We start from the raw sequence: 24990 nt of genomic DNA on the forward strand, positions 1-24990 counted from the left end.
CGACAACACTAGTATAATATATATATATATATATATATATATATATATATATATATATATATAAACAAGGTGTGGTGACCCGATTTTTTCTAATTGTATCAAGGATGTTATTAAGAGAGCAGTCATTCATTAATGAAGTTACATACGCTATTTTCTCTTTTGAGATTTTTTCCATTATTTTCTCTTTTGAGATTTTTCCATTATTTTCTCTCTTGAGATTTTTCCATTATTTTCTCACTTAGTAACAATAGACGTATATAAATAAGTATTAAAAGACAATAATACCCTCCATTAACTTAACATTTTACCAATATATGAATAAATACAAAATATAAAAGCGCACATAAACTATCACCAATTCTAACGCTAAAATTACCTGAATAGTATTATTAAAGAGCAGCATTTAAATAAATAAAAGATGGCTGTTTTAAATTCTTTCAAAAATAGAATTTTTTTTAGACGGTAAACAATTATTTCGGATTATTTTTCTCATAAATGAAACTTTAAAATGTAAGCAAAGTTAATCAAATAGAGCTTAAAATTAAAAAAAAATAAAAAAAAATAAAAAAATTTAAAAGAATGTAAACATCAAGAAAAAATGATTGTTTATAGTTAACAAACCCTATAATAAGTCGTATCGCATACATAATGTGTTTAATCAAGCTCTATATATAATAAGTTTAAGTTCGTCGCGGTCAAATATATACGTTGCCGCGGCCAAATATATACGTTAAAAACATACAATGTATGCGATACAACTTTTGACACGTTATTCTAGTAATAAGTTTTAAAACACACTATCACGTGAAATTTTTACATTTTATAAAACATTGGCTCTTCATATTCTAAAATTGAACTTCTTGAATTTTAATAAATTCAATAAAAATAAGAATGTCCGAGGAGCCAACGCACGTCCACAGTGCGCCGCCCTTTAAGAAATCCAGCTTGGCGCGGCGCGCCAAATATTACGCGCGATGAGCCATTGTGAATTTTTCAGTTGCGCGGCGTGCCAATCAAGTGTCGCGATGCGCCATGACACTTTCCAGCTTTCCACTTCTCGTCTGTTTAGCTAATTTCGGCCCTTGGATCTCATTCAAAGGTCCATAATGGCTCCGAAAACAAACTATGGAAGGCCTTATATCATTGTCTAAGTCTCCACTTGGTGGATCTCATTCTTTAGAGAGAGAAGTGAAAAGGCTAGATTTTAGAGAAAAGCTTGTTTTGTTCTTGAGTTTTGGAGTGAAGAAGAAGAAGGAGTGAAGTGACACCCTCTCCATCATCATCATCATCATCTCTATTAGTTCACTCTTATCCCTTTCTTTGTTTATTTCTTGCTTTGTTGAACTCTTTACTTCATTTCTAGCTTTTGAACTTTATTTGACTTTTAAGTTGTTATCTTGAGTTGTGTTGATTTTCTTTTATGTTATGAGCATTGAATATTGTTAGTTTTGAAGTAATTCCTTTGTTGAAGTTCAAAAATTGAAGTTGTGTTTGACTTTAATGCAAGTTGGTTGATTTTAATGCAAATTATGGTTGGTTCTTGAGTTTAGCATTCAATGTCTACTTCATTCCTTGTTTTGTTTCTTTTACTCATCTCTATTATTCTTTGTTTATCTATAATCATGAGTAGCTAAGTAGTTAGAGGTGTGCGATGAAGTTAATGAGTTGAGTTGGTTGGTCAAATTATGAGATTAGACTTTGTGCTTCATGGTTGGGTTTGAGAGTGAAATTCTATAGGTTATGGGTCGTGTGTTAGCTCTAATTAGATTAGCTACCTAATTAGTGAATCCTAAACTAGTTTAGAGAGAGGTAATTAATGAGTGAGCTTTACTCATCCCATCATTCACCTACCTAGAGCTATAGAAAGACTAGGAGGTAGATGTAGTTGTTCGAAATCCCGGGCTAAATGCGGTTGCTTGCTTTAATAGAACCCAAACCGAGAGATATAAGTTCGTCAAATAGCTAGGTCCCTAAATACTCGAGAGAGATTAGTGAATGTTTTAGGGGGATTGAGACTAAGTAAGTACTTCCATTCTTAACCCGAGCTTAGAATCGTACCATGACCGACCGACTCGACAAAATAACAAAATTGCGCCCCTTGCTTTTATCTTTGTGTTTGAATCGTTGTTTAATCGTTTTTAGTTAATCTTGCTATTGAATTTCTTTTGCTCTAAAAAAATCATAAAAAAACCCTATTTTTACATATTCATAACTCGAAAAGGAAAACTAGTGAGTTTATATAGAAAATCGTCGTGAGTCCTTGTGGGATCGATATCCGTACTCTTTGCACTCTATTATTTGACGACACGTACGCTTGAGTCGTGCGATTTTTTTTTTAGTTAAGAAAATCTTCACAGTTAACTCAGTTATCAAGCCTCCACTAGGACAAAAACTACTTTTTGATGCGATTTTTATCGCATCCAAAAGTATAGTAGTCACATCCAATGGTCAAAATGGATGCGATATTGGATGCGACAGCGACTTTGTCGCATCCAATAGTCCGAATCTGTCGATCGTGGATGCGACTAGTCGCATTCAAAAGTCAACCAACGACAATGACCCAAATGTCCTAGTGTCCTACTTCTCCTTATCCAAGTGGACAAGATGTTCCTAGATTTCTTTGAATTGCTCCGGCAACCTATGGTAGGCATCAACTCTGCTACTTCTTTAGGAGTTAACGGTGAAGTCTGGTTGTGGAGCTTGACCTTTGGAACCCTGATGGTATATATTACTTTCACAGTTGTTGTTTTTTTTTCTATAAGCAAACACGTGCTTTTGGAATTATATTTGAGAATGACATGAAGACTCAAACCGTTCACAAGTTTACATTCGTTTTTTTATGTACCAATTCCCGTAAATATGGAAAATACACTACATCATTCATTTTATCAATAATGATCACTACCAAAACGTCTTATTTTTAGTGTGCAATGAATCCTCATTTTTCCTTAGCTAGGTCCGCGTGAAATCCAAAAAATATTAAGAAAAAATAAATGAGAATCCGTTCTATTTTCTAACTTTGTTTGAATTTGTAAAATATATTAGAATTTTTAAACGCAACAAATAATTTTGATTTTTCCATACATTCTTTATATCATTTTCTTTTAAATTTTCATTTTCTCTCACGTTTTTCGGGTTCCAAATAGTCGCACCCAAAGGTCAACATTCCCCGCCACATTATGGCGGGAAGGCTATTGGGTGCGACTTGTCGCACCCAATAGTTTGGCGGGAAGACCATTGGGTGCGACTTGTCGCACCCAAAAATTTGGCGGGTAGGCCAGTGGGTGCGAAAAATCGCACCCAATGGCTTTCCCGCGGACTTTTTCGCATATCTTTTCTGACTTATGAGTGCAAATTTGGGTGCGGAAAACCTTTAGGTGCGAACTTTCGGGTGCGAAAAAATCGCACCTAAAGTCGCACCTAAATGTTGGAATTGATCTAGGGTTTAAGAAAAAGATTAAACGCTTCGGGAAGCGGCGGAATTTTAAAAAATTTCTTTACAAGTAAAAACAGTTTTTACTAACCTAGACAAAGAGCAAGTACATGTAATTAAAAACTAATATGAGCTAGAAGTTTACTAACCTTTCTTGAAGCTTGAACTTTGTAGAAGCTTTTGGAAAGTTTGCAACGCTCGTCTCCCCTCGTAGCACGTCTCTCTTTCTTTCCTCGGCACCTCGAGCAACCACGAAAGTTTCTATCACTAAATCACTCGAAATAAAGGAATTAGTGAGTGGGCACTTTTAAACACTACGACTTAAGAACAAGTCTTGAAGTCGCAGAGCTAAACACTAGGTCGAGTGAGGACCTAGGTGCCAAAACAAGAATAATCGAAAATAAACTAGAGAGAGAGAGAGAGGAGTTTCGGCCACAAGTTCTAGAGAGAGAGTCTCTCAAATCTCTTAAACTTGGATGAATGAAATGTGAGGAAATGAGGCTCCTATTTATAGGAGAGGCTTTACCTTCAATAAGGTAGTTTCCTCTTCTATAGAATATCACATATTCATGAGCAAATATTGCCTCTTTCCCACTTAAGTCACACGGCCAAGGCAGCCTTCTAGAAGGCTTGGATTTGTTTCCTTTTTTGTTCCTTGCCTTGCCTTGAGTCTACTTGGCCGAATTCCCTTAAGCATCCTTATGCAAATTTGTTTCCTCTTTTTCTTTTGGCAAGTATCTTGATACATTTATGCACAAAATATTCTCTCTTCCTATGGGTATGTTGGGCGCCCATTATGTCTAGAAAAGGCTTCTAGAATTTTCTTCACTTGTTCATGACAACATAAGAAAAGGCCCATTTAGAATTTTCAATAAAATTCTTATGAAACGAAATTTAATTCACAAGGCCCAATGATCAAGTCATGGCCGAGTGACATTAAGTCATCAAATGAACTTGTCAAAAAATTTATTGACATTCATTTCATCCTTTGTCTCAAAAGACAGAAATACCCTTTTGACTATTTTCGTTCTTGTTTTGACTTAGCTTCCAGTTTAACTATTCCTATCGATGTGATTCGTGACAGTGACCTCATGGACCCAAATGAACAAAGCTTGAGCTAAACACTTGGACTCAAAAGTTCACAAACCTTTTCCAAGTTTAGCTTAATGCTAACTGACTCCACTAAAGAGCTGACACTGAAAATCTCTCGGTTCAAATGAATTTATTTTCTACTCAAGAATTCACCTAATTATGATGAGCGGATCCATTGAATATTATCTATGCTACCCTTCATGAATGTCATCAGCTAGTCGGGATTTACTAAATTACCATTTTACCCTTCTAGCTGTTATTTCCTCAACTCCTTTGTCGCTTGTGAATAAGTTAGAAACAATGTATTGACGAGGAGCTAACAAGTCACATTGTTTCATCCAAAAGAGTCAGGACTCAATTTGGACACTGGCCAGTTCATTTATTCACACTCCAAGGAACAAAGCATGAGGTGACATACATTGCATTTCAGCAATCTTGTACATGAATTCCATATCTATGAGAACTTCACAAAGTTACTCATGACATACTCACAACTTAGTACTTCACCAATAGGCCCTGTTCGGAATCACATAGTGAGTCCGAACTCTGACTTTCTCAAATGAGAATACTAAGGTGTGAAATGGCATGTCTCATTTCAGGATTAAGGTAAGCATGATGCAATTCATACATAGTGACTTCGAGACATAAGAGGTTAAATGGTTTGTTCTTATCTTGTCTCTAGAAGTGCACTGGTCAATTCAGTACCTTCGGAAGATACCTAGAAGAACTATAGAGTCTCTAACTCTCAGTGCCTCATAACCAGACATCATAGATTCTTCTAACAATCGTACTGAGGTCAATAGTCCTTTGACCCTAAGATTGCGAATATATCATTTTAAGCAAACTACGAAGAGTTTGTTCATGCAAATCTACATTTGTCTCTTCGTAAGTTGTTAAGTTTGTTTATGGACTAAAAGACTAAGGTTTTATCATAAAGCTTCAAACAAAGAAAGAATGAATGAACGTTTCAACTTTTTATTAATGAATAAGCAATTACAAGCAAGAGTTTTCGTAAGACTATATGACATCAAATGTACATAAATAGACACTACTACTCTTCTTGTGGGCACCATTGACAACAAACTCCCACTTGACTCAAAGAAGATGTGAGTAGTCCTTTATGCCTAATCCCTCTCGATGTTGGTCGAAGACCATGTTCGCTAGGGCCTTGGTGAATGGATCTGCCAGAGATCTACTTCACCTCCACGTCTCCGCGCTGCGCGATCTCTCGAATCAAATGGTATTTCCTCTCAATATGTGTAGAGCGCTTATGGCTTCGAGGTTCCTTTGAGTTAGCGACAGCCCCACTATTATCACAATAAAGGGTCATGGGCTCGTCGACGTTTGGAACAACTTCCAAATACTTAAAGGAATTTTCTAAGCCATACAGCCTCTTTGGATGCTTCACAAGAAGCCACATATTCTGCTTCCATTGTGGAGTCAGCAATGCAAGATTGCTTAATACTCCTCCACACAACAGCTCCACCATTAAGGATGAACACAGATCCCGAAGTGGATTTCCTGGAATCCTTATCCGCTTGAAAAACGGAGTCGGTATATCCCGTCATAGTCAGGTCAGTACCTGAGTATGTAAGCATCAAGTTCCTAGTTCTTCGAAGATACTTAAGAACATGCTTAACAGCAATCCAGTGCTCGGGTCCAGGGTTGGATTGGAAACGGCTAACTACGCCAACGGCGAAACATATATCAAGTCTAGTGCAAAGCATAGCATACATGAGGCTTCCTACGGCAAAGGCATAAGGAATTTTCCTCATGTCTTCAATCTCTTGTGCAGTCTTGGGAGACTGGTCCTTAGAGAGTGAAACTCCATGCCTAAAGGGTGTTTGGCCCTTCTTGGAGTCTTGCATCGAGAAGCGATTCATCACCTTATCAATATAAGATGCTTGAGAGAGCGACAGGGTCCGGTTTTTCCTATCTCGAAAGATTTGGATCCCCAGAATGTACGCGGCTTCTCCTAGATCCTTCATATCAAATTGCTTTGCCAGTCAGACCTTAACCTCAGATAACTTACCCACGTCATTACCAATGAGTAGTATATCATTGACATATAGTACCAGAAACACAACTTTGCCTTCGTGTATAAACTTGTAAACACAAGGCTCATCTATTGACTGTTCAAAGCCAAAGCTCTTTACAGTTTCATCGAATCTAATATTCCATGACCTAGATGCTTGCTTTAATCCATAAATGGACTTAAGCAACTCACAAACCTTGGTATCTTGACCTTCTTCCATGAAACCGTCTGGTTGAGCCATGTAAATGCGCTCGTCAAGATTGCCATTCAGAAAGGCTGTCTTGACATCCATTTGCCAGATCTCATAGTCGAGAGCTGCAGCTATGGATAGGATTATGCGGATGGATTTAAGCATCGCGACTGGCGAGAAGGTTTCTTCATAGTCAATCCCTTCTTGTTGGGTATAACCCTTCGCCACAAGTCGTGCTTTGAACGTCTCGACATTCCCATCAGGACCCTTTTTCTTCTTATATATCCACTTACACCCTACGTGTTTAATCCCTTCAGGAAGGTCTACAAGTTTCCAGACATTGTTGACATACATCGAGTGCATTTCAACTTTCATGGCGTCAAGCCAAAGGTTTGATTCAGAACAAGCCATCGCTTGGCTATAGGAAACAGGATCATCCATGTCAGAGACGGTTACAAGAGAGTCTCCATAAGACATGTACCTTCAGGCTTTTGAGTAGCCATCCCACTACGTCTAAGTACTACTTGACGAGATTCTGATGAGTTAGGTTGTGTTTCAGTTGGGGTAAGAACAGTTCTTATAGATGAGGTAGAAGCTTCCTCACCCAACTTTTCTTCAAGCACAATTTTGCTTCTAGGTTTCGCATCCTTCATGAAGTCCTCCTCAAGGAAACGAGCATTCGTGCTAACGAAAGTCTTATCGTCCTCAGGACTATAGAAAATGAAACCTTTGGTTTCCTTTGGATATCCCACAAACATGCACAATTCTGACCTACTAGCCAACTTGCTAGTCTTTTGCCTTAGCACATGTGCAGGGCAACCCCAAATTCGGATGTGGCCCAAACTTACTTTACGGCCAGTCCATCTTTCATAAGGAGTACCAGGAACCGTTTTAGACGGAACTTGGTTCAGAATGTAAGCGGCTGTTTCGAGGGCATATCCCCAAAAGGAAGGAGGGAGTGATGAGTAACTCATCATTGATCTAACCATCTCCATTAGAGTTCGGTTCCTTCTCTCTGACACTCCGTTTTGTTGAGGTGTGCCAGGTGCGGTAAGCTGAGAAGCGATACCTTCTTCTTTAAGAAAGTCATCGAACTCTCCAGACATATACTCACCACCTCGATCGGATCGAATGGTTTTGATCACTTTGCCAGTTTGCTTGTCCACTAAAGCCCTAAAGACCTTAAATACGTTAAAGGTCTCGGATTTGTGTTTGAGCAAATAGACAAACCCATATCGTGAGTAATCATCGGTGAAGGTAACGAAGTATTCGTATCCTCCACGTGCCTGTTGGCTGAGCGGACCACATACATCAGAATGTATTAGTTCCAGCAACTCAGTGGCTCTTCAACCCTTATCAGAGAAAGGTCGCTTAGTCATTTTTCCTTCTATGCAGGATTCACAAGTAGGTAGTGAACCTATTGCAGAGGCTTGGAGTGGACCATCCCTCACAAGTCTCTTAATCCTTTCTAGACTGATATGACCAAGTCTTAAGTGCCATAGGTGTGTTGATTTTGTTAGATCGGAGGATTCAGAAAGTTTGATCCTCTTTGGCTCCCTAATTAGATCATTATCTATTTCGGTGTCTAAAAGAGAAGGTTGAGTGGGATAGATGTAGAAAAGAGCATTCTTCATACATGCATCAGTGACAAAAGAATTATCAGGAAACGAAATACGAATTCCATTCTTAATAAACTTTAAACAATAATCTTGCTCACGAAGACGAGCAACGGATATTAAGTTCTTCCCAAAGGTAGGAACAAAATAAACATTATTCAAGTTTAAAGTGCGGTCTTCAAAAGACAGTGTCACGGATCCCACAGCCTTTGCAGACACCAGGCTCCCATCACCCCATTTGAAACAGAACTCGCCTTCCTCTAAGCTTTTGGTTTTCTTGAAACCATTCAAGGAACAACAAATATGGTTAGTAGCAGCGGAGTCAAGAATTCACGTTGATACATTATCAGCTACTAAGCATGCTTCGGTAACTAGTACAATACTATGTTCCTTTGCTTTGAGATTGGCAGGACAGTTCTTTTTATCGGCCTTGTGAGGTCTCTTCTTAGTTCCAGAGGCGGAGGCTTTTTGCTCAGTAGCATGTGCCTCTCCGTGATTCCTCTTTCTCTTAGTGAGACCTACAGCAGTGTGAAGTTCCTTCATAAGCTTGGTAACAGTGTACTCTAGCTTGTTTATGGAGTAGTTCATCTTGGAGGTATCAAGAGATGCGGGGAGAGTTTCTAAGATCATATCTATGACATTCTTCCCATCAGTCTCAGATCCTAGGATTTCCATTTTATTTAGAAAACTAATTATCAGTATCATAAAGTCTCTAACAGGAGTCCTAGCCTTCATATGACAGTTCATAAACTGTCGGACTGCTTGTTGCCTTGTTTGACGCCCTTGCCCTCCAAACATCTCAAGGAGATTGTAGAGCATTTCGGCAGCGGTCTCGATGTCACGATGTTGCTCTTTCAGCATATTGTTCATAGATGCCAAGATATAGCACCTCACAATCTCATCGGATCGAAGCCAGGCCGCTAAGGCGTCATTGTCCTCTTGAGTCGAATCATCATTCGTAAGAGAAGGACACGAGGTGGTGAGTACGCATTTGTGCTTGGTAAAGATTATGTCGAGGTTATGTTTCGAATCTACGTAGTTTTCGTTTTCGAGTTTGTTCGAGGAAAGGACGAAAGAGAGAGAGTTGGGAGACATATTGCCTATAAAAGTTGAAACAAGTTTATGATTAGTCTTTGGTTTAGGATTTAAGTTTGTTTAAGACTTTATAAAATCCAAAGGTGTTATAAACCAAACGATAATTTACTCCTTCGAGGGAAGGCCGCAAAAAATCTCCATTTATAAGTAAATGACACATCATTAATGCTAAGCCAAGATGTCAATACACCAATTTTGACTAGCCACCTTTTAAATTGGTTTGATCACTCACATCCTTTCGCAGGGTCTCGAGGGAGGATTACTAGGGATTGAGTCTAAGTGTGTAACCAACCACTTAGTCCAAAATATTGACTTTGAAAAACAATCCGCCGAGGGGAGGTCTTGTCTCATTGTCTCACTTTCGGATTTAGCTCATTGAGCAATGATCAGTGCAAAGCGCCCTTGAGTACTCTCATTTAAGAGAGGGCCACGAGGGTGACTCTTAGTCTGGCGACACTTGCACTTTTCATTAGTGTTGGAGATCGTGGGTTACAAACAACAAGTATAACCCTCCCACTTAGTTTTTGGAGTTGGTTCATCGACTCTTATAAGTTCGGAAACAAATTTCCTAGTTAGAGAGCGACAGAGCGGACAACTAGAAGAGAATCCTAGATCGACATGTTCAGAGTAGTATTAGTGCATAAAGGCACAAGGTACATACTCGATCTTTTCCTATTTTCTATTTCGGGAAAGTGCATGAGGGAAGTGTGAACTTCAACTCACTCGAACACTTGAAAGTTTGAGATTACACATCTTTTTATTTTTCGGCTTGTCTACAAAGAGACCTCTCACTCAAATTTTCAAGAGCATATAGATTTTGAACATATGTGATATAGATATAGTTTTGAAAACATTTTGAAAACTTATTTGATTTGGATGACAAAATATTTTCAAGTTTGAAACTGAAAACGGTTTTTCAAAATTCAAACTAGTTTTGTAAAAACTCAATTTCAATTAATCTTTCAAAAATCAAAACTTTTAATCTAACACATCATGTTTATAATCATATGAAAAACATTTTTTCTCAAGAAAATTTTCTCATTAGAGTTCTATAACTCATGGTAGTGGGGTTTGAAAATCCGGATTTCTAAAAAACTGGAGTTTCAGACAGCCGCGCACCTCGGAGTAAAATCGCCATATCTGGCGGTTCCGATGTCCTTTTGAGCCGAAACCGGTGGCATTGGACAGAGGACAGACAGAGCTTTAATTTGATTCAAGAATCATTAAATTTAGATTTCTGATCAGAGAGTTATGCCACTTTTAATGCGGGTTTACTCCAGCTCGAAGAAAAAGAAATAATTAAAACTTGGTCCTTTTTAGGTGCGAAAAAGAATCGAGTGTAACGGAACGTTTTATGAAGGTTGTTAAGCTTTTATTTGTGTTTTATTAGAAAGGTAATAACATGATATAAAAGAAATAACAACAAGCATAAAACGAATACGGTAAATAAAAGAAACTAGAAAGACAAGGTAACTAGTCACAAAATTTACCGAAATTTCTCAAACCTTTAAAACACGTTTTTCAATATAAAAAATTAAAAACTTTTAGAACTGATTCTAATGTGTTTTAAAAACATCCCAAAATCATATAAAAACAACATGGTTTTTAATTTAAAAGCAAGAGCAATAAATTAAAAAAAAAATCTAAGATTACAATTCTAACTTGTCACAAAATTAGTAAACTTTCGAAAACGATTTTCAAGCTCATATTTTTAAATACATGTACATGCTAATCTTTGACCATAGCTCTGATACCATTTGTTGGAATTGATCTAGGGTTTAAGAAAAAGATTAAACGCTTCGGGAAGCGGCGGAATTTTAAAAAATTTCTTTACAAGTAAAAACAGTTTTTACTAACCTAGACAAACAGCAAGTACATGTAATTAAAAACTAATATGAGCTAGAAGTTTACTAACCTTTCTTGAAGCTTGAACTTTGTAGAAGCTTTTGGAAAGTTTGCAACGCTCGTCTCCCCTCGTAGCACGTCTCTCTTTCTTTCCTCGGCACCTCGAGCAACCACGAAAGTTTCTATCACTAAATCACTCGAAATAAAGGAATTAGTGAGTGGGCACTTTTAAACACTACGACTTAAGAACAAGTCTTGAAGTCGCAGAGCTAAACACTAGGTCGAGTGAGGACCTAGGTGCCAAAACAAGAATAATCGAAAATAAACTAGAGAGAGAGAGAGGAGTTTCGGCCACAAGTTCTAGAGAGAGAGTCTCTCAAATCTCTTAAACTTGGATGAATGAAATGTGAGGAAATGAGGCTCCTATTTATAGGAGAGGTTTTACCTTCAATAAGGTAGTTTCCTCTTCTATAGAATATCACATATTCATGAGCAAATATTGCCTCTTTCCCACTTAAGTCACACGGCCAAGGCAGCCTTCTAGAAGGCTTGGATTTGTTTCCTTTTTTGTTCCTTGCCTTGCCTTGAGTCTACTTGGCCGAATTCCCTTAAGCATCCTTATGCAAATTTGTTTCCTCTTTTTCTTTTGGCAAGTATCTTGATACATTTATGCACAAAATATTCTCTCTTCCTATGGGTATGTTGGGCGCCCATTATGTCTAGAAAAGGCTTCTAGAATTTTCTTCACTTGTTCATGACAACATAAGAAAAGGCCCATTTAGAATTTTCAATAAAATTCTTATGAAACGAAATTTAATTCACAAGGCCCAATGATCAAGTCATGGCCGAGTGACATTAAGTCATCAAATGAACTTGTCAAAAAATTTATTGACATTCATTTCATCCTTTGTCTCAAAAGACAGAAATACCCTTTTGACTATTTTCGTTCTTGTTTTGACTTAGCTTCCAGTTTAACTATTCCTATCGATGTGATTCGTGACAGTGACCTCATGGACCCAAATGAACAAAGCTTGAGCTAAACACTTGGACTCAAAAGTTCACAAACCTTTTCCAAGTTTAGCTTAATGCTAACTGACTCCACTAAAGAGCTGACACTGAAAATCTCTCGGTTCAAATGAATTTATTTTCTACTCAAGAATTCACCTAATTATGATGAGCGGATCCATTGAATATTATCTATGCTACCCTTCATGAATGTCATCAGCTAGTCGGGATTTACTAAATTACCATTTTACCCTTCTAGCTGTTATTTCCTCAACTCCTTTGTCGCTTGTGAATAAGTTAGAAACAATGTATTGACGAGGAGCTAACAAGTCACATTGTTTCATCCAAAAGAGTCAGGACTCAATTTGGACACTGGCCAGTTCATTTATTCACACTCCAAAGAACAAAGCATGAGGTGACATACATTGCATTTCAGCAATCTTGTACATGAATTCCATATCTATGAGAACTTCACAAAGTTACTCATGACATACTCACAACTTAGTACTTCACCAATAGGCCCTGTTCGGAATCACATAGTGAGTCCGAACTCTGACTTTCTCAAATGAGAATACTAAGGTGTGAAATGGCATGTCTCATTTCAGGATTAAGGTAAGCATGATGCAATTCATACATAGTGACTTCGAGACATAAGAGGTTAAATGGTTTGTTCTTATCTTGTCTCTAGAAGTGCACTGGTCAATTCAGTACCTTCGGAAGATACCTAGAAGAACTATAGAGTCTCCAACTCTCAATGCCTCATAACCAGACATCATAGATTCTTCTAACAATCGTACCGAGGTTAATAGTCCTTTGACCCTAAGATTGCGAATATATCGTTTTAAGCAAACTACGAAGAGTTTGTTCATGCAAATCTACATTTGTCTCTTCGTAAGTTGTTAAGTTTGTTTATGGACTAAAAGACTAAGGTTTTATCATAAAGCTTCAAACAAAGAAAGAATGAATGAACGTTTCAACTTTTTATTAATGAATAAGCAATTACAAGCAAGAGTCTTCGTAAGACTATATGACATCAAATGTACATAAATAGACACTACTACTCTTGTTGTGGGCACCATTGACAACACTAAATGTATCATTGGGTGCGACTTTTGACTTTTAGGTGCGAAAAAAGTCGCACCCAATGATGTTTTTTGTACTAGTGCTGAGAGAGAGATAGATAGAGAGAGAGACTCGATACAAAGTTTTTTAATAATTATATTCCCTTGCCCCTCTCTCTCTCTCTCTCTCTCTCTCTCTCTCTCTAGTATGAGAGAGTGGGGGAGATATAGTTAAAGGGAAAAAAATTCAAATTCCACGTATTAACTGAAATCTCGAGAGATGTAGCTGCTTAGGTTTCGGTCTTTTTATATTTCACACTCGAAATTCATAAGTTAATATGTATTGAAATTTTATAACTGCCACTTATAGAATATTTTTCTTTTTATATTGAGAATCTTGAAATCAGAAAGCAAATTTAAATAGTAGAGCACTATGCAATAAGGAATTTCAAATATATAGATATATAGAAAATAATAATGAAGAAAAATAAGAATCATGAAGCTCCAAACTTCAGCTATCATTTACCTTTATTATGTTTTAATTATTCTACTAATAATCAATTCTTTTTCTTAATTATTATGGAGCGGATGAAGTTAATCATGACCAAATGGCCATCTTTTTCTTAGACAAATTACCAGACTTGAAAGGCCTAATTGGGAATAGGAAAGGCCTAATAAAGACTAAAATGAAGGCCAACATTGTGAAAAATGTCAAAATACTACTCCACACAAATATTGTTCTCCTCCAAAGCCAAACAAACTTCTTCAACTTAGGAAGCTCGGATTCGAGAAGCAACGAAGCCTCGTAGATTTGAGGCGCACCTTGGCCGGATTGAAACTCAGCCCTTTGTTCGAGGATGACCTTCAAGCACATCGTTGGCTCGACCCCTTCGGTGAACACAGGCATTTTGATGCTGAGGATTTGCGATTCTGATTGAAAACCAGCTATGAGAGGAATCGATTTGAGAAGGGTTTGAACAAAGAGGATCGGCCCGCTTTTGAACCTCAGCATGCATGGATGGCCCGAGGTTCCTAAAGCTTTTCCATTCCCAGAAAGAAAGTCCACTCTCACCTAGAGCCACACACACAAGCATTAAAAAAAAACATATACATACAATGAAATGAAAGAATTTGGTTTTTTTGTCTCTCTATGTATCTCCAATTACTTTCCGAAAAGTCATTGCATTTTTTAAATTTATTCACATAGACTTGATTTGAGAGAATGAAAGATAAATGATAAAAGAGACATATGATCCAGATTTCCAGTTAGATCCAAGTAATTAAAACTTTTAATAGGTTTTTTATTATTATTCTTAGTATCACACAATCTTTTACTATTCTAAACAGAAGAATTTATGATATAGTAATAATGATATACAGAAATTAGGGATTACTTATTGTATGAGTACCTGAAAGACACCAAGCTTGTGGTTGTAGTCAGATTCAGGGACAGTGAGTATCACAGAAACATGCAATTTATGGTTGTGAGGGACAACTCGGCCTATCTCCGGCGAATTTGTTCCGGCGGAAACATCTTTGAGAGGCACGAAAGCGACGGGACTGGATTTGCTGTAGTCGAAATTGAGGTTCTCTCGGATTTGAATTGGCTTTTCAACTATTAGATATTGCACCATAAACCCCCCAATTAAAAACCCTAACGCAAGCAACCCGATGAGCACGAAACACGCGTACAAGGAAGAGAAAACCGCGCAACCCAACCTTGTGGCTCTCGGTTTCTGAGCTCGAGCGCGCTCAGAGACCGAAGAAGTAACTGTCGTTAAAGCAACAGTACAAACTCTCGATGCCTTGTTCGTCAAGTAACCCTTGACTAGGCTTATTGTTCGAAGCGGGAAAAAGAAAAGCGTGAAGAGGAAATAAGAGGACCAAATCGGAAATGACAAGAAGCTTAAGAAAAGGCTGAACTGAAACCCTATGACTCTCATTGTCATTGCGACAATGAAAGCTGGGACGTTTACAGGGAAAAGAACATTGCTATTATTATTATAGTTATCATTTCTTTTACCAGACTTGGAAAATTCCATTTCGTATTGCTCTTCCATTTTTTGATCTTCAAATCCGATTCCTTCACTTGACAGAGCAAGCCCTGTTTTCGTGGCTCTACGGTCCTTGATCATCACTCCGTCAACACCGTGAAGAATCAGTTTGAGCAAAAAGCATTTTAGCACGTAGAATAAGCTTCTTGTTTGGGTGTTGGAAATTGGATCGAACCCTAGATCGAAAAGTTCGTTGCTTGATGATTCGGTGTAACCAATTTCACGGCTCTGTTTTTTAGAGTGATATTCATCCATATTGGACGATGACTTGTTTTAGCAAATGAATTTGTTGGGATATTACAAAATTTGTAACTGTTAATATAGTGACTATTTATAGGGACGTGGATGAAAAGAATTTCTGGGAGTGACAAAATCCGTTGATCTTGGGATGCAAAAGATTTGTTTTGAGTGGTCCGGAAGAATGATGTCTAATTGGACGGATGTGATTCGCTGGTTTTGGTTAGCATTTTGAGGGTCAGGATCAGGTCAGGATAAGTTTCAGTGTGTGGGAGTATGAAACAGACACGCAATTCAACAATACTATATAGTGTATATAATATATATTGCACTACTTGTATCACATTCTAAAATAGTTTTATTGTTTAGTATCACACAGAAGCACTGTTTTTATCGTTTATTTTTCTGCTTCTGGCTGGCACGCATACCCAGACATGTTTTAATAATTGATTATCGCTTAATTGGTGGGTTTATCAGTTATGTTATATTAGTTTAGCAATTACATAAGAATATAGAGGGAAAAAGAAAACGGAGATAAATAAAAGAAACGAGAGGAACATGAAAGATTGTACTTGAACATTTTTCTCTCCAAATTTTACAAATATTTTTATTCTGCTTATCCTATTTGTTAATTTTGGTAAAAACTTTCTAAATAATTAATATTTCTGTCCAAATCTCTAAAATAAAACATTGGCTAATATTTTAAAAGAGGGTTGAAAATTAACTAAACAGCTTTAGCTTCACTATTATTGATTTTGGTACTTTTATCTCATATGACTGTGTATGAGTTTGATCGGGTACTCGGATCCAATTCAAAAGAATAGTGCATTTACCTGGTATATTTACCCGATTTTTAATTTGTGTGGTAGTTTACCCTCAGGGTTCACATTTAGAAAATTATCTATCCGTTACCCAATTTTTTTTAACCAGGGTGGCGAGTAGGTAAAACAAAACAAGCAAAAAAAAAAGAACAAAAGCATATTTCTATAGTTGTCTCCCAAATTCACAGAAAAAAGAGTCACAGGGAATAGATGGCATACGAAAAGAAAGTTGGAAACTCTATTGTAGGAAGTATCTCTTATTGGAGCACATTCCAAAATCATAGCTTTGAAAACAGTTACATAAATCATACGTTTAATATTTAGTACTACAAAAAACTTAAAAACAAAAAAATAAAAAGCCTACATTCCCCATTTCGCTCACTGGCATTCTTAATTATGGAAAAAGAACCCCCCCGAATGGAATAGTACACTATCGTTTGACATCTTTACAAAAGAATATATTGCAAACAAATGATTAAACACTACAAAAAGTTTCAAATCCCTTGCGCTTCAAGACGCACTTGAAGAGGCAATATTGTTTTGGTCATCGTCTTTACCAACGTGAGAAGCCGATGAATCGTTCCACGGTGCATCCACAGAGACGCCCGCTTCGTGGCTTTCGTGCGAGTACGAAGAGAAGTCGGATTGGCTGTCGTGTGTCAGCCTCTCAAAGGCCTTGAACTTCGCGTCTCTCTCAGCGGCGTTTCGCTTCACCAACGGCACTTGGACCGAGGTTTTGCCTTCCAACATGCTCACGACCGAAGACATCAGTGGCCTCAGTGTTGGAGATGGGTTCGTGCACAAGAGTGCCAAGTTCAGCATTGTCATTGCCTCCCTTTTCGAGTATTTTTTGCCTAGACTTGGGTCCACTAGCTCCAACAGGTTTCCTTTTTCTTGTTGTACATAGGCCTTGAACAAGAGAATTTTTGAAGTCAAGTGTTTGTAGTAGAGTCAAAACTGGGGTAAATGCAACTTCTAATTGAAACACTTACCCAATCAAGAAGATACACAAACTCTTCCTTTGGCCTGTAATTTGTGTTGCTCTTCCCGCTCACTATCTCCAAAGCTACCACCCCGAAGCTGTAAACGTCTGCCTTGTCTGTCAAGTAACCTCTCATCGCATACTCGGGAGCCATGTAACCACTGAACAAAGAACACGCAGATTCACATTAGTGAATAAGTTTCAAGGACCATTGTATTGTAGCAGATTGAATATCTTACATCGTTCCTGCTATTCTTGTGCTGATATGGGTGTTCTCTTCTTCATCAAGCTTTGCGAGACCAAAGTCCGATATCTTTGCATTCAAGTCCTTATCGAGCAGAACATTTGTTGCCTTGATATCTCTGTGGACAATCTTCAGCCTCGACTCCTCGTGAAGGTAAGCTAAGCCTTTGGCTATCCCAATGCATATTTTCTGCCTCGTTGGCCAGTCCAAGTGTAGGCGATTTTCCTCCGGACCTATTAGCCATGAAAATTACTCTCCATCCTCAAAATTATTTGACATTGACAAACGGGTTTAGAGTCGAGCATTCACCGAAAAGTGCACGGGCAAGGCTGTTGTTCTCCAAGTACTCGTAGATGAGCAAGAGTTGATTTCCTTCGATGCAACAACCGAAAAGCTTGACAAGATTCGGGTGTTGCAGAGCAGATATCATCCCTATCTCGGTCACGAATTCACGGTTCCCTTGCTTTGATTTGGACGAAAGCTGCTTTACAGCGACAACACGGCCATCTGATAGTACACCCTAAAAAATAACGCGGAATTATAGCATAAGAAACGGTTAAGGATCCCACATCCAAAAAAATGAAGCCACTTTTAGCAAGACATATCAGATCGTGAATAACTCTTTTCACCATGATATCGGATACCTCCATCAAGCACCCAGTTTGCAGAGTCAAACTTGGTATATATGCAAAAACAAAATTGTACTTACTTTAAAAACCGGCCCAAAACCTCCTTCGCCAATCTTGTTTGCAGAGTCAAAGTTACCGGTGGCGGTTCTCATCTGTTTCAGAGAGAAATACCCTGTTTGTGTCTCCAACTGGCTGCGAAGCTCTGTCAATGAAGATATAGATCAGATATACACAAATGACTATATTAATCAATACTTTATATTAGTTATGATAGCTATCACTCACCCAGATCTTCAGTGTCTTTCTTCCATAGAATTCCCATCTTCCACAAAGCTAACAATACAAGTATGACAAAAGCACATGACCCAGCTACAATGCCGATAATCGCCCCAACAGAAAGCCCGCTAGTAGGGACTTCAAAATCTATAATAGAAATTATAAAAAGAGATTATGATACCCTCTATGTTTATTTTACTTTTTTCATAGTTTATTTTTAAATTTTTAACATCCCACTTTACATCACATTAAGACTCACTTGGTGTGACTGTGATAGCTGAAATAAGAGGTCCATAGACACCTCGGTCAGGAATCGAAGTCGTTCCTTTCCCCGCCCAGTACAAGTGGATTTCGAGTGTACTTCCATTGACGTTGACATCGAGCTCCCTGGTGATGCCTTTTCCGATTATACCCCCGGCTGCTTCAAGTATGTTAAAGTCCCTCAAGACCACTCTTCCCTAAAACAGAACGAAAAATTAACTATAAAAAAAAACATCGGTAGGTCGTCAAACCACTCTTCGCTTCTCACTCACCTGAACAGAAACATCGAACACGCGCCTTCCGAGACTAGGGAACGTCTGGTTATCAAAGTACATGATTTCGGCAAAGTGAAGCTGAACTCTGTAGCTCCCGGGCCTCAAGCAAAGTCCGTAGTACTTGAGAGAGAGGGGAGAGAGGCGTGCCGATTGGTAATACCCGGGATTGGTCGCGTTTTCGAAACTTGCCGTGTATAGGGCATTGGAATTTCCCATATAAGTCCCTGTGCTGCTATAAGCCCATCTATCTCCCGACGAAATGAAATTCGCCGCGCCTCTACTGGTCAAATCTTCTTGATAAACGTTGCCGTCGATTTCCAATCTCGTCCCTCCACAGTTGATGAACAAAGAATGATCTGCACACAGTATGTTCATTACTTTGTATTAAAAGTTATCCGACTGAAGACATGCATTTTGATAAAATTATAAATTTGTTCTTACATCTTGAATTATCAGGGCAAGGAAGGTCCTCCTTCAAGCACCATCTGGTTTTGAAAACAAAGCCTTCGTTTTAGTCTTTAATCACAATAAGCCTAACAAGAAAGGAAAAATATTATTAAAAAAAAAAAAAAAAAAATCCTTACGATTGGCCACCGGATGAGGAAGAACTCGAGACTAGATTCCTGTTCAAGTGTGTGGGTGACAGAAATTAAGTCAGCTTCGTTCATACAATATTTCTTGAGAGAGAGAGAGAGAGAGAGAGAGTTTAAACTTACACAGGCAGGCTTGAACAACTGAGTTGCTGAGAGAGTGTGAAGTTGTTGTAAGACAAGTCGCTGCAGTTACAGTGAGTAAGAAAGGTTTAGAGCCAAATGAAATAAAGATTAATTATCGGAATAAAGTGGTTAATTTTGTAATAACTATGCGTGGTTGGCGTTCAAAATCCAAGCTGGTACTTCACCGGTCAGCAAATTATTGGTCAAAAACCTACATTCACACAATATAATCACATCTTCTTTTACATTGAAAAAAAAAATAAAAAAAAAATATTCAATTAATTCTTAAACCAGTGTGCATTAACTATCAACTTACACAAAATTCAAACTTGATCTTAGTGTCCCCAATTCTGCAGGAATCTGACCGGTTATCATGTTGAAGCTCAGGTCTCTGAGAATGACATCATAGAAAAACAGACTTCTTTTTCAGAATGAATTCACAAAACCTTAAATCTGGGAGATTAGTGTTTGTGAAGAAGAAACTACTTACAAAAGTTTAAGCTTTGTCAGGCCTTCAATATACGGCGGGATTGAACCAGTGATCAAGCAATTCCTTAATTCTCTGGGTAACAAAAGATAAATCATTAACCAACTCCGTTAAAGTCCGGATTAAAGTTGAGCCATTGAAACTCACAGTCTCTCGAGTTGAATCAACTCTCTCAAATCCGGGAAAGGTATGGTTGAACCCCTCAAATCAGATATCCTCCTGAGAAAGAAAGAAAAAATCAGCAAAACATAAACAAAATTTTATGCGATTTTTTATTCCCAAAAAAGGAACGCATGATCTCACAACTCGGTCAGATTTTTCAAGCTTGATATTGTGGGTGGAATAGGAGTCTCCATAGACGTTCCTTGCATATCCCTGCAACCAAATTTAATTAACTAAAAATTCCATCTAAACATAAGCACATCAAATCGGAAATGTGAAAAGTACTCACAGCCTCCCAAGTCTGGTCCAATTTCCGATGAAACTTGGTATCTTTCCCGATAGTCTGCTTCCATCTATTCGGCTGCAGGAAGTGGAGCCAAAAATAAATAAATTATTATATATTCACTTTTTGTATTCTGTATTAATCTAGAGAACATGAAATTTGGCACATATCGCTTACAAATCAGTTAGGTTCCTTAAATTTCTGAACGTTTCTGGTATCGATCCTGTAAAATTGTTTGCCGACAAAAGTCTGTGCAATTGAGAAATTAAGGGTTAGTCGTGAAAAAAAAGGGGGAAAGAAAGATGAGTAATTAATTCATAATTAAGATCACACAGAAATATTTAAAAATAAATCAGTACTGTCTTACAATCTTCGCAGATTACTCAATCTCCCAATATTAGAAGGGAGTGGCCCAGAAAGCAAGTTACTATCCAGAACACTGCAAAAATAAAATAAACATTCTAAGATTTTATATACACTGATTGATTGAAAAAAAAACCCTTTTATAATTATCATTGAAAATCCTTGTTTACTTACAGCTCGACGAGTGTAGAAATGTCCCCAATCTCGGCGGGAATTGAACCGCTGAGTCTGTTTCCCAGAAGAGCCCTGCAATTACAATGTTAGAGAGCCTTCTCTTAAATCTCCATGTTAATAACAACAAAAAATTAATTAATCCTGATATTATTATTATTATTATCATCATCATCATTAAATGACTCACAGAATGCGTAGAGGGGCACGAGAAATTCCGGGAGGTATTGTTCCATTTAAAAAATTGCGACTGAGATCACTGTGAAATCAAAAAGATAAATAAGCAACTCAGAGTACATAACATAATTATAAAAAATAAAATAAAAAAGTACCAAAAACTAACTCTTAGTAACGACTCACATTTCTTCCAAATGAGTGAGGTTTCCAAATTCTTCAGGTACGACTCCTGTTAAATTGAGACCCTTCAACTGTCTGCAAGCAATATCACATTTGCAACAATGTCAAAAACAGCATAACAAAAATAAACAATAATAATAAGATAAAGCGTATTGTGCATTATTGCCAAAAAAAAAAAAAAAGAAGATAGATCAAATGAGAGAGAGGGAGAAAAATCATACATGGTTTTAATGTGACAAATAGTACCATTTGAACAATCACACGTAGCGTTTCTTAGAATATCGTCGGAAGAGATTGTCAAATTGAATCCCAATGCGCCGCTGCAAGAATTTTCGTCCCATCGAAAATTCAGTCTTAGTTTTCGGGAAATTTCTTGCAGAGCTTGCACTGTCATTTTCATATTATAAGCAAAATTTAACAAAAATAAATAAAATACAGTGTAAATTATACATGAAAAACAGGTGATCGAAGTGTATAACAAATGCATGTTTGTTGTATGAAAAATAGATATTCAATTAACATAAAGTTTATGCCATAAACCATGAAATTTATCAGTTTCTTGTCACATCAGAATCTTGTCTCGCCATCTTTTGACTATAAACAAAATGAAAGTCTTAAACCAGCACCAACATTATTACCACTCGTAGTAGGTTTTGCTTTTCATTTAATTTTTAGAAATTAAGCAGTCGTCATTAGAAAAAAAAAAAAGTTGCAACAAATACACGCATTATTAACATGTAAAAAATGGGACCCAGATAAAAGTACTACAAAAAATTTCCCAATATTTTGATTAAAAAAAAAAAAAAAAAAAACAAAACAAAACAAAAAGATTCTCAATGACCTAATTAAATATTTGTATATAGTTATGTTAAATTCATTTATAATCATTAAATATATTTAAATTAATAAGTATTCTTTTTTAATCTAAAATTTCGTCATCTCTAATTATTTTTTAACTCTCCTGAATTTGAATTTTGACTCTTGTCCGTTCCGGTGATTATCCATTATGGGTTATTTCGAACCAACTAAGTGACATAGCTTAGGTCACTATCTAATCATCACATATTTCAAACGTTCTATGCTATTAATTATACACGCAATTTTAAAAAAAATCAATAATGCCTACTTTTTATTTCTTTTCTTATTACGCCCAGAAAAAGTTATTTTTCTGGGTTGATTATTAAGTGAAATTTTTATATTTTTACTTAGCATTCTAAGTTCTAAATTACAGTCGTTTTATCCAAGAGCAAAAGTTTAAAAAAACGGTGAAATAGGTGGATATCAGATTATCATGCAGTTATCCATGGAAGTTTTAAGTTCATCAACTTAAAATAAATAAATAAAACTAATAGTTTCTAACCCTTACCTTCGTCTGGAGGCAAAAGTTGGGCGTTGATGAGACAATTAAAAGCCAAAAACAGTCCAAAAACAAAGAAAGCATCGATCTTCTTCGTTGAAAACAGAAGAGCCATGAAGAAAGAGAGAGGGGTTTAAGAAGACTGAGAGAAAGGAAGAGAAGAGTATATATATCAGATGTGAAAAAGGGACCGGAAATAAGCAACAAAACAAAAGAACATTATTTCGTCGACACACTACGCGACTATATATTTAAATATAAATAAACCACCAAAAAGGTTTAAGAGAAGTTTCAGAGAGAGAGAGAGAGAGAGAGAGAGAGAAAGCCGTCATAGTGGAATGAGTGAAAAAGTGCGGACTGGCTCGCTGGTTTTGACGGTTTTGGTTTAGTTATGACATTGCTTTTAATTTTGTGTAGGTGTAAAAAAAATATCTGCGACTTAAGGATCTGAATTGGCCTTGAAAGTGTCACATTGAGGTAACATACATTTTATAATAATAACAATTATACTTTAGGATAGCCTTGGAATTTTTTACGTTTATTTTTCAAAGACATATGATATAAAATTATTATTATTATTCTACAGTTTATTTGGGTTGATTATTAAAGATATCACCAATTATGTCAATAACAAACAAACGCATTATTATAGAGAAAAGGACCGTGTTACGTATCAAAGTAAATGTGAACTTCTTTTTACCTTTCGTTCAATATGGCTTACTTTTAGTTGCATGATATGATTATAAAAAGAGCAGTGTAGCAAAATAGCCGAAATGAAACTATGAAATTTATTTTTAACCTATGTTTCACAACTTTTAGAGAAATAGCCAACAGGTTTATGTGGCAATAATTAAGGTTTGATTTGCCCTTGTTTATCATAAAAACTTCAAAAAAACCATATATATCTCATATGAACTCGAAATTGAGTGATTTCAAATCCTACGGATTCGTGACGCCGAGATCTTCAAAAATAGATCCATTGTGTTTGATGAAAAATCATGTTTAATACCACAGATGTAGAAAAATCACGTTACTAACTTAAATATAGAAATAATTGGAATTTTTAGAAATTATCGACATAAATATAATTTTTCATCAAACACAATGGGTCTATTTTTGAAGATCTCGACGTGACGAATTTGTAGGATCTGAAATCACTCAATTTCGAGTTCGTATGAGAAAGATACGAATTTTTGATGTTTTGATGCAAAAAAAATTATTTGAAAAAAAACAAGAGAGAGAAAGTGACGAATTTGTTAATAAATAAGGGCAAATCAAACCTTAATTATTGCCACATAAGCCATTTGGCTATATCCCTAAAAATTGTCAAACATAGGCTAGATCCAAAATCACATGTTTAAAGTGGCATAGTTAGTTACAAATCTCTTATAAAAATAATAGGATATCTTAGCTGTATACCGGTTATTTTAGAAATCTGGCTATTGTTATTAGGGAAACGGTATGAAACAGCCATTTAAATCAAAAATAGTTTTTTTTTTCATGAACATAATAACTTACTATTTTTTTATAATTAAATACTTTTAGCTTATAATACTGTACATAGCTTATGATTCGGACCATTATTTAAGATGAGAAAAAAAATGGTATCCATGTGAAACTTTCGACGAAAAGATGGCCTTTTTACGATGCTACTGTGTAGTGTAGGTTTATATAGGTTGTTTGTAAGCTGGATATGAGCAAAGCTTTTGATAGAGTCGAATGGAGTTTCATTGACCTGCTTCTTCAACGTATGGGTTTTAGCGACAAAATGGCGCCGTATCGTAAACCACTGCATCTCCTCCCCGACGTACGCTTTTAACATTAACGGCAGCGTCGTCGGAAATGTCGTCCCCTCTCGGGGAATTAGACAAGGCTGCCCTTTGTCGCCGTACCTCTTTTTGATTTGCGCCGAGTGACTTTCATCTCTGATCCGTAAGAGCTCC

General features: G+C 36.9%; 2 protein-coding genes across 2 annotated transcripts; both read right to left on the reverse strand.

Annotated features, from left to right (window-relative positions):
* Nucleotides 1-13956: 13956 nt before the first annotated feature.
* LOC149401287 (seipin-3-like) lies at nt 13957-15681 on the reverse strand. Its single transcript, XM_089610654.1, has 2 exons — nt 14782-15681; nt 13957-14444 (listed from the first exon to the last, which is right to left on the reverse strand). Exons 1-2 carry the CDS (start codon nt 15679-15681, stop codon nt 13971-13973), a joined length of 1374 nt encoding a protein of 457 aa, XP_089466780.1. The 3' UTR covers nt 13957-13970.
* Nucleotides 15682-16700: 1019 nt separating this feature from the next.
* On the reverse strand, nt 16701-23293 carry LOC149401288 (putative LRR receptor-like serine/threonine-protein kinase At1g53440). The gene is made up of 24 exons (XM_089611239.1): nt 23057-23293; nt 21912-22077; nt 21694-21765; nt 21524-21592; nt 21337-21408; nt 21167-21238; nt 20977-21048; nt 20806-20877; nt 20658-20729; nt 20502-20573; nt 20358-20429; nt 20184-20258; nt 20013-20078; nt 19868-19927; nt 19736-19774; nt 19593-19636; nt 19149-19507; nt 18875-19073; nt 18625-18762; nt 18420-18541; nt 18020-18230; nt 17706-17943; nt 17477-17627; nt 16701-17393 (listed from the first exon to the last, which is right to left on the reverse strand). Exons 1-24 carry the CDS (start codon nt 23160-23162, stop codon nt 16995-16997), a joined length of 3018 nt encoding a protein of 1005 aa, XP_089467365.1. The 5' UTR covers nt 23163-23293; the 3' UTR covers nt 16701-16994.
* Between the last annotated feature and the right edge of the window lie 1697 nt (nt 23294-24990).

Source organism: Urtica dioica, chromosome 4, assembly GCF_054948205.1.
Source record: "Urtica dioica subsp. dioica isolate 48M chromosome 4, U.dioica_male_clone48M_v1_H2, whole genome shotgun sequence".
In the NCBI taxonomy this organism is placed as follows: Eukaryota; Viridiplantae; Streptophyta; class Magnoliopsida; order Rosales; family Urticaceae; genus Urtica; species Urtica dioica.

Excerpts from the sequence above, each read along its gene's own strand:
- LOC149401288 (XM_089611239.1), bottom strand. The coding sequence starts at position 23,162 with ATGGCTCTTCTGTTTTCAACGAAGAAGATCGATGCTTTCTTTGTTTTT. Across the intron at positions 21,239-21,336 it reads ATTTCTACACTCGTCGAGCT|TGTTCTGGATAGTAACTTGC; the intron begins GTAAGTAAACAA and ends TTATTTTTGCAG. Across the intron at positions 17,944-18,019 it reads CCTTGCCCGTGCACTTTTCG|GTCCGGAGGAAAATCGCCTA; the intron begins GTGAATGCTCGA and ends CATGGCTAATAG.
- LOC149401287 (XM_089610654.1), bottom strand. The coding sequence starts at position 15,681 with ATGGATGAATATCACTCTAAAAAACAGAGCCGTGAAATTGGTTACACC. Across the intron at positions 14,445-14,781 it reads ACAAGCTTGGTGTCTTTCAG|GTGAGAGTGGACTTTCTTTC; the intron begins GTACTCATACAA and ends GTGTGGCTCTAG.